Source organism: Mustela putorius, unplaced genomic scaffold, assembly GCF_011764305.1.
Source record: "Mustela putorius furo isolate JIRA1106 unplaced genomic scaffold, ASM1176430v1.1 tig00000585_pilon_pilon_pilon, whole genome shotgun sequence".
Taxonomy (NCBI): Eukaryota; Metazoa; Chordata; class Mammalia; order Carnivora; family Mustelidae; genus Mustela; species Mustela putorius.
This window is the reverse complement of record NW_025421424.1, coordinates 11030149-11043287: the sequence shown is the minus strand read 5'-3', so window position 1 is coordinate 11043287 and position 13139 is coordinate 11030149. Positions and strand designations below refer to the sequence as shown.

Below are 13139 nucleotides of genomic sequence, written 5' to 3'. Positions count from 1 at the left end.
TGGATCGTCTGGGTCCCCGCATATTTCCTGGTACTGGCTGTAGAATGTGTCACGTAGGACTCCGGTTTTTGCTTCCAAACGTCAGCCTTATGGCCCTCTGAGGTCTTGGTGGGGGAACTCCACAGCCCAAAGAAACCCCTTCTCCCCCACGCCGAGTTCCGAGACGTCCTTGAGGAAACCACGCGCCGCTCACAGGCCTGATGCCGCCACCTGGCGTCGGAAGGTATCCAGCTCACTCTGGGAACCAGCGAGGCGGGGAAGAAGAAGGCGTGGCTTCTGCAGCCCGCTCCAGCGTGGCGACGTCACGGCAGGGCGCCGTTTCTCCCCGCCTCTTCCCCTGACCCCGCCCCACTCGAAGCTGCCAGTACTTGACGTGGCGTCACCGCCCTCTACCCTTAGTTTGCGTGCGTGTTTGCGTGCAGCGGAGGTGGCGGCGCGGGCCGGTCGGACCTCGGAGCTGCTGCTCTTGGTGATCCTGTAGCCGCCGTCCCTGTCTGGCTGGTTTAGACTGCCGAGCGGACGAGACGCTGGCCACAGCACCTTAGCATCGGACGCAGCTCCGCGCGGGCTCTGCGGGAGGGTGGGCGAACGCGTGTCTGAGGGTGCCGCGCGGGCGGGCGGGCGCGGGTGAGGGAAAGAGGCGGGGGCGGCGGGTCAGCCGCGGGCCGGGCCGGCCGGGGGATGTCGATGCCTGACGCGATGCCGCTGCCCGGGGTCGGGGAGGAGCTGAAGCAGGCCAAGGAGATTGAGGACGCTGAGAAGTACTCCTTCATGGCCACCGTCACCAAGGCGCCCAAGAAGGTGCGGGGGCTCTGGGTGGCGGCGGGGGCCTGGGATGGGGCCTCGCGGAAGGGGCGCGAGCTAGCCCAGGGCCCGGGCTTCGGCTAGTTCGGGACTTAAGGGGCCAGGTTTGAGGTAGTCCGGGACGACCGAGGTGGTGTGAGGGGTGGCGGGTGAGTGACCCCAGGCCTATCCCGAGCTGGAAAGGCCGCCCCTGACCTCACTTTCCTTTGTCCCTTGGCCCTAGCCCTCCGGTATCTTTCTGAAATCTGAAAGGGCCGGGCCTTAAATTTGCGGCTGACTTTTTCTGCATGAAGGGGCTTTCGAAGACGGGGGTGGGGGGTAGTTGGGGGGGGGGCCGTGGTGAGCCAACTCAGTCGACCCTTGTGACCAGCCCCAGGGGATGGCGCTGTACAGAAAATCACCCCTCAGGTGAGTGGGTAAGTCTGGCAGAGCTGCTTTGGGCAAAATCTTTGGGAGCAGTGGCTGGTTTATCCAGCAACTGCGTGCTAGCTTGGAGGCAAGAGGAAAAAATACGTGGAGCTAGCTCTTTTATACAGGTGAAAGCAGCGAGGGCAATATGAGATTGAAAAGGAAAGTATGATTTTCACCTTCTACGCTCGTCCAGTTGCTTCGACATATGTAAGATATTAACGTTTGGAGGTTGGTGACAGCAGACCCTGTCTTGGATACAGGTTGATCGTAGTCATGTGAATAGATCACTTAGGCATCCCTTGAGAAAGGAGCTTGGGTGGGTTGGAGGGGTGGGTGGTAAGGAAGGATTGCTCATTCTTTACCGCACTTAACTGAGACAGAACAAGTTTAGTCTATTGTGCTGCGGGATGAGCTCAAAGGACACCCTACCAATTCTCTTGTCGTGAAAGATTAAATAGCAATCTTTGGAGATTTTAGCCTAACTAGCTCTCAGAACGGTGGAATTGGGATCCCAAGTGCTTTGTAAGCATTTGCTGTCAACCGCATCTTGACTTTCCACATACCTGGCACCCAGTTAACAGTAGACTGGAGAATCTTTGCAGAGAGGTGACCTTTCTGAAACCAGTGAGAAGCTGGATAAATATTTCCCTTCTGTAAAGACAGTGTTTCAAGGCTGCCTCTGCCTGCAGTGTTTGATGGGATGCAGTGCTTGTGTAAGCTGCATACAAGGTTTGCAGGAATAGTTACAGTCCTTGAGGCTCCTACACCTGATTTAGTTAAGCTGTCATAGTGGGAGGGATGACTTTGTTTTTAAAGTAGATTAATCTACCACTCCAGAAATCAAACGCAAGATTGAAAAGACAGGTCGCCATTGTGTGCTGTAGCTCTTTTTTCCCACAAAATTGAGAAATGTACCAGTAGAATGCCTTTAAAAGGTAGTAGAAGATCTTTTGATTCTGTGGAGTCTGATTAACTTATTTTTAGCACTTTCAGTTCAGTTGACTGCTTTGTTGGGGCAGTAACTGTAATCTGCACTATTTGGAATCACAGGCACAGCCTTTCTAAGAATGCTTAAGGGTAATACCTACAATGAGTTAGAGGAAGGTCCTGGTACCCTAATTCCCTGAACTCTTCTCTCCCCATTAGCCTATCCTCTTTTGTCTAATAGCTTCAGGGATTAAGCATCTTTATTCTTACGTGCCTTAATTTTAGTAAGACCGTATTCTTGCAAGTGCTACTTATTAGTAAGGCAAAGTTTGTATTGTAGATTGTAAACTACATAAAGGCAGGGACTCTTGTTCACCCGTGTATGTATTGTGCCTAGCTTTATACCTAGCGTGTAGTAGGTATTTAAATATTAATTGCCCACCTAGCTAACTAGTAATTGAGAAGTCTGTAGGACCATCTACTAAGAATAAATATTCCTTTTCCTCTTTTTTTTCCAGGAGGAATATTGTTCATGTATACTATTGTCAAGCCAAATGCTAATGATTTTAAAGACTCATTGCATTAGCTGAAATGAGCAGTCTCTGCCAGGAATGCGGGAAGACCCTATTATAAGTTTCCATTTGTTGGTAAATGTACCCCCGTGTTTCTTATTAATCCTGCTCTGCCTGAGGTTTGTTTAGCATTTACACAGCACTTTGTATTAAAGTGATTTATGATGACTAATTACCCTTCCCCTAGTGATGATAAAAGGCATTTATTTAGTTAATGAGTTGACTGAGGACTGGTCAAGGTCACATAGCAAGTTCTAGGTGATCCGTTTTTTCAGAACTGAATTGGACCTTATGACTTAAGTAACTTTTGTACCTCTGCCATGTGTGGATAATGTGAGAAAGCTTGAGAAAGAGAAAAAATGCAGTGTGGTGTGTTCTGAGTGATATAAGAAAAAGACCTCTTCAGATGGTGCCGGCCTTACCCTGTGAGGATTCCAGTGTGGCTATAGATTAAGTAATCCTTAGATCATTCCAAGCCCCACGGCCCCTCAGAAAGTGAGGTGCCAGTCAGGCTATAGGTCACTTTAGGGTGACCTTGATGGTCCTTAGATCAGATTCCAGTGTAACTGGTGAAATTTTGTTCACTTTGGGGGCAGAGTAGATGTCCATCATTTAAGAGCAAAGACTGAGATTCTTCAACGATAATTGTAACTTAGTTTTGTATGCCCCAGGGTCTACCACAGTACTGTGAAGTTAATAGGACGTGTTGGTTTGATTCAAGGTTTGATCTAGGTGTCAGGAAGTCAACTAAATGGGTGCTACCTTAAGCAAGTGAGGTTCTGTATCTCAGTTTCCTCATCTACCAAATGAATGCTTTTCATTTGGAACAGGTGGAGATAGGTGCATGTTGGGAGATAAGATTGCAAAAGTGGTTTTAAGAAAGTCTGTTGGTATACTTACTATCTTTTTAGAGAGCATTTGAGATGGCTTGTCACACAAGATACATACAATATAGATAGAAAGTCAAAACAGGGGTGCCTGGGTAGTTCAGTTGGTTAAGCTTCTGTCTTTGGTTCAGGTGGTAGTCTCAGGGTCCTGTGATCAAGTCCTGCATCCACTTTCTGCTCAGTGAGGAGCCTGCTTCTCCCTCTCCCCTCCACCCATGCGCTCACTCGCTGTCTCAAATAAATAGATAAATCTTTAAAAAAGAAAAAGTCAAAAGTGTAGAAGGAAGGGAAAAAATATTAACCCTGAGGACTAAGACAATTGATGAGGCTGATCATCACATGCAACTCTTCCCTCCTAGGAGTCAGATGATAAATGGAGTTGCATTAGCAGATGTGGGAGGTAATGCATGTACCATTTACCTGGGAAGACAGCTTTGGCCGACCCAGAGTTCTAAAGGAGATTTTCATGGGACAGTATTAACAGCTGTAGTATGAGTCACATGGTAAGACTTGTTCATAAGTTTACTGTTGATTTCAGATTGTATTGCCAGGAAAATTGGGGTGGGAAAAGGGGTTCCTTTTTTTTTTTTTTTTAAGATTTTATTTATTTATTTGACAGAGATCACAAGCAGGCAGAGAGGCAGGCAGAGAGAGGGGAAGGGAAGCAGGCCCCCCACCAGGCACAGAGCCGGATGAGGGGCTCCATGCCAGGACCCTGGGACCATGACCCGAGCCGCAGGCAGAGGCCCCAACCCACTGAGCCACCCAGGCGCCCTGGAAAAGGGGTTCCTTAGTTGTAAGGGTAGTGTACATTGTGCCGCAACTAAAGAGGATCCTTGTTTAATGTTGGCAGTTACTGGTAGACCCAAATAAACCTGCTAGTTCCCATAATCACTGGGTGTTTATCCCTCTTTTTGCTACTTTGTATTGCAGGAGTGAGAGCTGTCCTTGGGCTTTTTGGAAGTAGACATTGTATCGAGTTGATTTTATTTTTTTCTAAGAGTAAACCCAAATCTCCAGCTTGATGAAACTTCCAAAGATCGACTTCTCTGGAAGCCTGTCAGAGCATTTGCTATTCTCTGCACTTCTAAACGTTTACTGGGGGGACAGTCTGTACTTCCGAATATTTAAGGGGGGGTACTCTCCAGAGTGATACATTGGGCATTAAACCTAAGATCTATGCAGACAGACTTTTACCACCAGCAGTAGGGGAAAAGAAAAGACACACTACTACTTTTGCTTGTAGGATATTCTTTGAGTAAAGCACATATAGCAGCCTCAGTTTATCAAAAGGGTGAGCTAGTGAGAGCAAGTAGAGCCCTAGTGAGTCCTACTTAGCTGTTAACCTGTCGGATGGAATGCAGGTTGCTCCTCTTCTCATCAGGGCTATGTTATGGCTAATTCTTGGTGCAGTGTTAACTGAATTTGCACCAATACTTCTTGGGATTCACCAGGAAGAGGTTTAATAGGTAAATATTTCCTATCTTCTCTACATTATTAGGATCTCTTGATTCTCTTCAGGACAGCTGCTGTTTTAGGGACAGAAGTCAAGGGTGTAAGAAGATCATGTTTGGATTTCTCCACAGATACTGATTATCTCGCTTTCTTATTTGGTTGTTGGACACTAGTTTCCAAATTACTTTGTTCTAAGTTCCTTTACACTTTTATCTTGTAATTTGTTCATTGTCTAGATCCCTTGCTGGCAAGATTATAGTCGTGTTATGTTTTATTTTATGGGGGGGGGTATCATTTGGGTCCAGTGTGTGTTTCCCTATGTATTCTTGTGAAGTTACTTATAAGGATATTTTGATACATAGAATCTTGTAGATTTCTAGTTGCCTGTAACTTCATAAATTTACTCTGCCACCTCAAGAAGTTATGATCTGTAAATAAGATTCTTACCACAAATTGTCTTTCCTACCCTTGTCAGTAAATGATGTCAGCATCTTGAATATAAGCAGTTAAAACTTCACATAAAAGTATGGTCACCTGTTTTCTTACAATTCCATATTTCCCTTTGACTCATTCAGGTAGTTCTCTTGCTCTCCCACTCTTGCTTAGCTGTTACATAAGATCTCTTTAACTTCCCCTTTTTGTTCCTAAAACTGAGAAGTACAATGTACATTAAGCACTTGATTTTTGGAGTTGGGTTTACCTTCAGTCCCTAGCGTCCAAAAACCATGTGACTTTGGGCAAGTGACTGAATCTGGGGAGCCTCCATTTTCTTATCTGTAAAATGAGGAATAATGATAGTACTACAGGATTGCTGAGGGGATTAGCATTTAGTAAATTTACTTAGCGCTTTTGTTCCTGGTGCAGTTCTGGTTTAGATCTGTTGTCCCACCATGCTGTGGTGACTGCCTCTGTAAACTTTGAAAAGTACCCTGGTTTAAATGGAATTTTGAAATGGTCTTAAATTAAGAGCCAAAACAACAATGTTTCTGTTGGAATGTCTTTTCAACAGGAAAAAATTTTTCCACGAGAAAAATGTTATTTTATGTAGGACTTAAACCTATTGAACACTAAAATAGTGGACTTCTCAGAGGTGCGCAGACAACGGGAGAACCTAGAGTTTGTGATAGAAATGGGGCGTGCTCTACCTGACCCCTTTCCCCCCCTTCACATCACACAGTGCACCTGTGGAAGGTGGGTGCCTTTCAGACAGTGGGCTAGCTGAGTCCAGGAGTTTATTTTCTCAAACTGCAATCATCTGGGAGTCTTCCCAAACTAGAATCCCTGAATTACATAAAGCAATTCCAAAGACCCTTTGGAGGTGTGATTTTATCTTTTTATATAATCACCATCAGATCCCATCCCTGTGTATTCCAACTCCCTCCCTCAGGTACTCTTTCTCTTTGCTCTAAACAGCCTGCTGCTAATTACATTTAACTGATTTTCTCCTGCAGAAGTGTGTGGCCTTTGCTCTGAAGCAATTACAGAACTAGGGTGGAACACCCGTGCTTTTGTTGACACTGAGACTGGTCTCATTTTTTTCCTATCTCTGTTCAGTTTTTCCAAAGGATTCAGTCGGGTGCCTTAATCTCAGAATGAGTATAATGATTGGTGCTACTTAGCAATATACAATGGGGCTTAATCATTTACTATGCAAACGGGCCACAAAGTGAAAAAGCATAATGAACCACTGGTAAGAGGTAGTGTTTGGAATCCTGTGGTTGAGAGGAAGAAAAGACCTTGAAGAAACACAAATGTAGGACTGGCCCAGCATGCTCCTGCTTTCTTGCCATAGAAGTCCCAGTACCTCAGCTGACATGCCTCTGTACTTTACCTGTGGAGCTTAATGGGCTGAAAATGTTCTCCTTCTCCAGCCCAAACCAGTTCACTGCTAAAGTGGACACCTGGTACTCAGTCGTGTGGTGGAACAGGGCTTGAGCAGGAGGGCTTGGGACTGCCCACTGTTCCATGCTGTTCATCTTGGACCTGCCTCAGGCTTAGTTCTCTGTAAATCTGAAAATCTGCCCAACTAGAAAAAGCCCTTTCTCTTCTTTCTTGAAGAGTGTGTGCGTGCACAGTGGCGTCAGTGGAATCCCGCTGAGCATGCTGTATGTTCCAGGTGCCAAGGAAAACGCTAATGTGTGAGCTAGATGGGGAATTGGTGAGTGAGCGAGGGAGGGGTTAAAGGCCCAGAGGAGATGAGTGTAACCGTGTTTCATTTTCATCTCCTGAATGAAGCTGTCCATTGCACTGTGGTTTGAATAGTGTCAGGATTTTGGAAGTTCTGGGTTTGGTTTTGTCTTGTTTTGTTTGTAAATGTTTCCAGCTCTTGTGGTACTTATTAATTAAAGTGAACCTTTGGGGCACAGATTTCCACGGACATAATGGGAATTACTTTATTCCTTTCCCCCAGGACTGGCTTGACCTCAAGTCAGAGTTCTGGGGCTATGGCTTGTGTTCATCATGATCTTGGGATCCTGAAACCAAAAAATGGGACCTATTAGAATAAGTAAGTGGGACCATGGTTCTGTTCTGCCTGTTTTGGCCACCTCCCTTCTCAAAGATCTTGAGAAAGATTTATTTGGCCTCTCAGGATGGTTAGCTTTATTTTGGAGATGTAGAAAAGAGCTCTTCGCCTTGAATTTTCAAAGTGCACACCCTCATCTCTGTTTCTCCTTTTAGGAGAGAGGTCAGTAAGTAGGTGAGTCTGTATGGAAACTAGAGAGCTGAAATAGGTTTCCCTTTTGCCAGTTTGAGGGATGCTCCTGAGATAGTCACTGGATTAAAAACTCTAGAACAGTGGTTCTTAATCTTTTGAGTCATAGATCCCTTTAAGAATCTTATGAAAATTACAGTTCTTTGGGAAGATTCAGCAACACAAAAACTTGTGTAAGTTTCAGAGGACTTGCGATACTTCCTGAAACGCATTCGTGGATCCTGGGTTAAAAACCCTGATTTAGAAGCGGAGGTCTTTCAGCTGTAGTGTCTCTTTTCTTTACAGATGCAGAAACTGCTGAGATTGTTTCCAACTTGCAGTTTGTCCTTGAAACAAAGCCGAGGTTGTTGGTGTTCTTTGCCAGCCCCCTCTTTGGGATGCTCCTCAGCTTCCCAAGAGACTCATTATCAGTGCCTCGAGGGTTCAACTCAGGAACTTAGGCATACTGAAACAAGCATTTCAGCAGCTTCCAGGGGTTCTTACACTGTCTCATACCCTCTACCCTTCATGTGAAGCGTGGTGCCTCCAAAGCTTCAGAGCTGATTCTCAGGAGTGTTTAGGGAACTCACATGCCTCACTATTAAAACTAAACAAAATAACTTGTTTCTCTGTATCTCTCAAAAATAGGTTTGATTTCAGTGTACGATTTCTCAAAACTATTTTCAGGACTGACTTAATACCTGAATCTGAATTTTCATTTGGTTTCTGTAACCCAGGCATACTGAGGGCAAGGACCATATCTCACATTTGTGTATAGCAATGCCTGGCATAGGAGTACTGTCAGTACTTGTTTATGGAGGAAAATACTGTGAGATGATTATCACTGGGAGAAAGTGAGTTGGACTCACTTGGTTGCTTTGGCTCCCTGTCCCTTTCAGTTGGCAAAAGGTTGTTTTTTTAACTCGATCCCCCTCATGTGGGTGATAATGGAAATACCAAAAACTGCAGGTGAGAAATTGATAATTTCCAACAGCCTAGTAGATCTCTTTATAATGCCTGAAATAGGAGGTAAGGGAGGAGGCTGTTGAGATACAAATCCTCCAGCTTCTTAGCTGAGTAGCCAAGAACCAGAGGGCAGTAAGCTAGAAGCTTAGGGATATCCTTACATGTAATGGGAAGGTAATTTGATGTCCCACCAAGTTTTAAACCACAGGGCAGTAGGCTAGAAGCTTAGGGATATCCTTACATGTAATGAGAAGGTAATTTGATGTCCCACCAAGCTTTAAACCTTTAGCATTAAGGACACTGCCCTAAGTTGAAAGTGGTGTTCTGGTTTACACATGCTCTTGATTTAAGGAGCAGAGGCTTACTCTTAGGATGTTTGGGATTTGAGGGCCGGCAGTGAGTTGAACAGTTTCATTTTGGAGTTTGTGTTGGAGTCCTAAGAGTAATAAACAACAGTGGGCAAACTTCTGATTCTTTTCCTTCTGCAACGCTAGCTGCCTCTTCTGAACCAATGGCTGAGCTCCGTGTTCAAAAGCTTTATATGTCCTTGTCTTTGAAAGACACCTTCTTCAGAGTTACAGTCTTCTGGGAACTGAGCCAGTGCTTGTCCCAACCAGGAATCAGGCTCTAGTTGGCATTGAGGATTTTGTGTGTTTTGTTTCCCTAAGTATGTGATGTAAGCAGGATTCAGGGGAAAGGGAGGCCTTCAGACCTTTGTAGTTTGGGAGGTAGAAATAGGCACTTCGTAAAGAAGATAGATGTGTGTGTTTGTTCTGGTAACTAATTTAGTTTCCTGTGGGTGACCAGGTAGTCTCCTACAAGTTTTTAGGGTCCAGCTTCAGACCACCAGACTTCTTAGCACGCAAGACATGAAGATTCCCAGTGTTCAGTTCTTATGGAGAGTAGCCCAGCTGGCTTGTCATGCTGGACTAGATGAATTGTGAATGTTAATTATACTGATCAATACAGTGGCCTTGGTAACAGACTTGTAGCTGCTGTAGAATCTGTTTACTTCAGATTTATAACAGAAAAGAGACCAAGCTGGTTGGGAACATGATGTTCTAAATGTAATAAGCTGTATTGTAAGTCCAGGGAAAACGCATGCTGGAGGCACTGACCTTATTGCACCCCTTCCCCAGGATTTCCCCGGGGAAAACATTACTCTGGGGGTGGTTTCTGCTCTTATTTGCCAGTTGAAAATAAATTGAGGTTGGCTGAGGCATGACTTTTGTGAGATGGGGTAAAGGATATTTACAAATCATAAAGGTTAGATGGAGAGCACCCACGTTGGGAGGTCTCTCTTTCGTCTACCTAGTTTGTAATTAGGAGTGGAGAGTTGATGAGATTAGTTTCAAGCCTTGCATTCAGAAGAAGGAACCCCTCCTATTTGAGGAATAGAGGGTTCAGAATTCTGCACATTCTTTTTTGACTCCACAGGGAGGGGATTAGCTGAACACTGGGCATGTTTGGAATGAGAGCACCTTGCCAATTCTTACTGATTTTGGACCAAGCCATTGTAAAAATACAGTCTGTCTTCCTACGACAAGCTCTTTGTCATGTTCTCCTAAACCCTGTAGATCTGTTTAATGGATTGGCTGTACCTGACAGATGGAGTTAGAATTAAAGAGGCAGATTTTCTTCTTCTTTGCCGTATTTGTTTTATCTCTGAACGAATTGTGTCTAACCCGGTTGTTACCTGTGTTACCTGTGTGCCTTCAGTTGCTCTAAGAGCCTGGTGAACTCACTGTGCTTGGGTTTGCTTTTTCGGATCCTGCTTAGATTGTCTTCGATGAGTACTTCTCGTGGAGTGAAAGGAACAGAAAAAATCAGTCACCTAGGGAGCTTTTCAAAACATTCATTTCAGGACCCTAACCTAGATCTCCTTATTCAGAATAGGTAAGAGTTGAGGGATAGGAGCAAGTGGAGAATAGGATAGTATATGCTTTATGAAACCACTTAAACTTGAAAGATCCCATATTTAGAACCAGTCTTTTATATTATCTAGCAAGACTGGCCAAAATTGTTATGAAATCTGATACTGGGATGGTAATGTAGCTCCCACCTACCTTGAATGACTTTGGCACTGAGGAAAAATCGTGTGCCCCATGAGAGAGGTCCTGAAAATAGCTTAAGGTTACTCTTCTTTTCCAAAATATTCAGCATAGACTGTGACCAGAAATCATTCAGCTCAATCAGCTCAGGGTTGAGCATTTACTGTTATATCTGAGGACCTGTGCTGGGCACTTGGGATTCAACAGTGAACAAGACAAATATCCATATCCTCTGGAGTTTACATTCTTGAGAGGTTATTATTCGGTTCACATAAGTCAAGTGTAGTGGTTCTTAACCATCTGGGGTTTGGAACCCTATCAGAACTGTGTTTATCTTCCAGAAAAATAAACACACATTTTAATGTAAATACTATGTGTATATATGAGACAATTCACATATAAGGGGAGTTGGCAGCCTGGTGCCCATCCATAAACCCAGGCTAAAAACCTAGAACGCTTGTCTAGAATTGAGAACCTAGTGGTTAGGATCATGGCCTGCCATGAGTTGGATATTTGGGATTGTTCTGTCCTAGCCACATTGGGTTGTAGTTTCTTCTTATGCATAGCCAAGGCCATTTGTAAAGAACTTGAGGGTGCCTCTAAAAAAGCAAGTGCAAGGAATTTGCCTCCACTACACCAATAGCATTTCTTGAGAATGTGCTCTTTGAATGATTTTGACATTGTTCCCATTCCCACCTCTTGATCTCTGGTAGACTGAGCTTCTTGGACTCAGTGGATTAAAAGTTGGGTCAGAAGATGAGAATTTTCTTAACATGATAATTTATATTATCAATTCCTAGACTAAGAGTGTAGTAAAATTGTAAAGATCATGAGAGGACGTTTTAGCGAAATTCTGGCTTCAGCATACAGCCTCACAGAAGGAGCTGATTGATGAGGGGCTGAGGAAATAGCCAAGGAGCAAAAAGACCGGAGAGAGATGAGAGGAAACAAGGTAGGGTGGAACCCAGAAAGGTGTTTGAGCTGGCAAGCCAGGTAGCCTTAAGCCAAAGGGAGTAGATTTGAGACCCACGCCAAAAAAAAAAAAAAAGAAGATTCTTTTTTACTCCATAAGGGTCTGCCACTATTCCTTTATTACCAAACAACTCAGAATAAAAAGGGGAGGGCAGACCAAGCTTTGCTTTATGTATACCAATATTAATATGTCTCTGTCCTTGGGAGACTGGGTGTTTGACTTGAATGAATGGCTAAACCCTGCCTTAGAGTTAGTACCATGTATAACATATACTGCAGAAGTATGAATGAAATTTCATTTGGGACACTGGGAAAAGAATTTTGTAGAAAGGACACAGCCAAAATAGAGGTTGGAGCACAGTGAGCACCCAGAGCCCTGTGCCAGTTCTACCTTGACCTCCCTGGAATCATTAGCATAACTACAGATCAAGACCTCTTGAAGGGTGATCTTTACAGGGAATTGTTTCTCTTTCCAGAGATTTAAGGGGAACTTTCCAGACCCACACTGAGAAAGTGCTGTATTCAAGGCCTTCTAAGCCAAACTGCTGTACATTCAGAGCCCATTAAAGAACAGACCCCACAGTCCCCCGCCAAAGGAGACTGGAGGCTCTAGATGATTCAGTTGTAACTGCTCCAGTTTGTCCAGCATATGGAAAAGCTGATCTGCTATGAAACCTTCCAACCTGCTGTTAATATATGGATGTCTCGATGTTTGCTCAATGATCCATTAAAAACCAAAGCTCCCTAATCTAGGGGAATAGAATCATACCACCAATTTATTTTCTATTTTTAAAAAAGCCCTTTGAATGATCAGAGGAATTTCAGACCTCACTTCTGGGACTGTTTAAGGTTCTATTCAGCATGTAAGCTATATAGTTAAAACCTGCTACTCAGTTTTTTGAAAAATTATCCTAAACCATATAGCCAGAATGTTTTCTTCATTCATTAAATGAGTAGTTTAAATACCTACCATAGATATGAAATCAAAATTCAATAATCATATTGCTTAAATCCAGAATACTTCAATAAAATTAATAACCATATAAGAACTATTTTTTAGTTGTTGTAAAGTCAGAACTTGTTTTGTATTGGAAAAATCTGAAAGATTTACAGAAAGATCTATAAATATGCCAGATCTTTCAGACACATTAGAAGATGCAAGGTGACTTGGAGTAGATTTTTTGAATACCACACCACAGGTGAGAAAGGGACCTGGTGGAGTTCTCAGTTTAAGGACATATACTCTAATTGTGCTGTGTGTGAGAGGTAAAACGCCCACGTTCCCATTGTGCACAACATAAATAAGTTGCCTTAAAAAACACATTTAAAATGTATTCTCTGTTGCATGTTTTAAAGTATGGTCTTCTTTTTTTTTAAGAGTTTATTTATTTATTTGACAGAG

At 43.7% G+C, this 13139-nt stretch overlaps 1 protein-coding gene across 2 annotated transcripts in view; it reads left to right on the top strand.

Moving 5' to 3' along the window:
* Positions 1–396: 396 nt before the first annotated feature.
* The window catches only part of AHCYL1 (adenosylhomocysteinase like 1), a 38857-nt gene continuing 26114 nt past the window's right edge, over positions 397–13139 (top strand). The window contains exon 1 of one of the 2 annotated variants that reach the window (XM_004769721.3): positions 397–801. In XM_004769721.3, the coding sequence (XP_004769778.1) occupies positions 682–801 (120 nt within the window). In that variant the 5' untranslated portion in view covers positions 397–681. The remainder of the gene's footprint in view (positions 802–13139) is intronic. The other variant, XM_004769720.3, reaches the window with a different exon arrangement.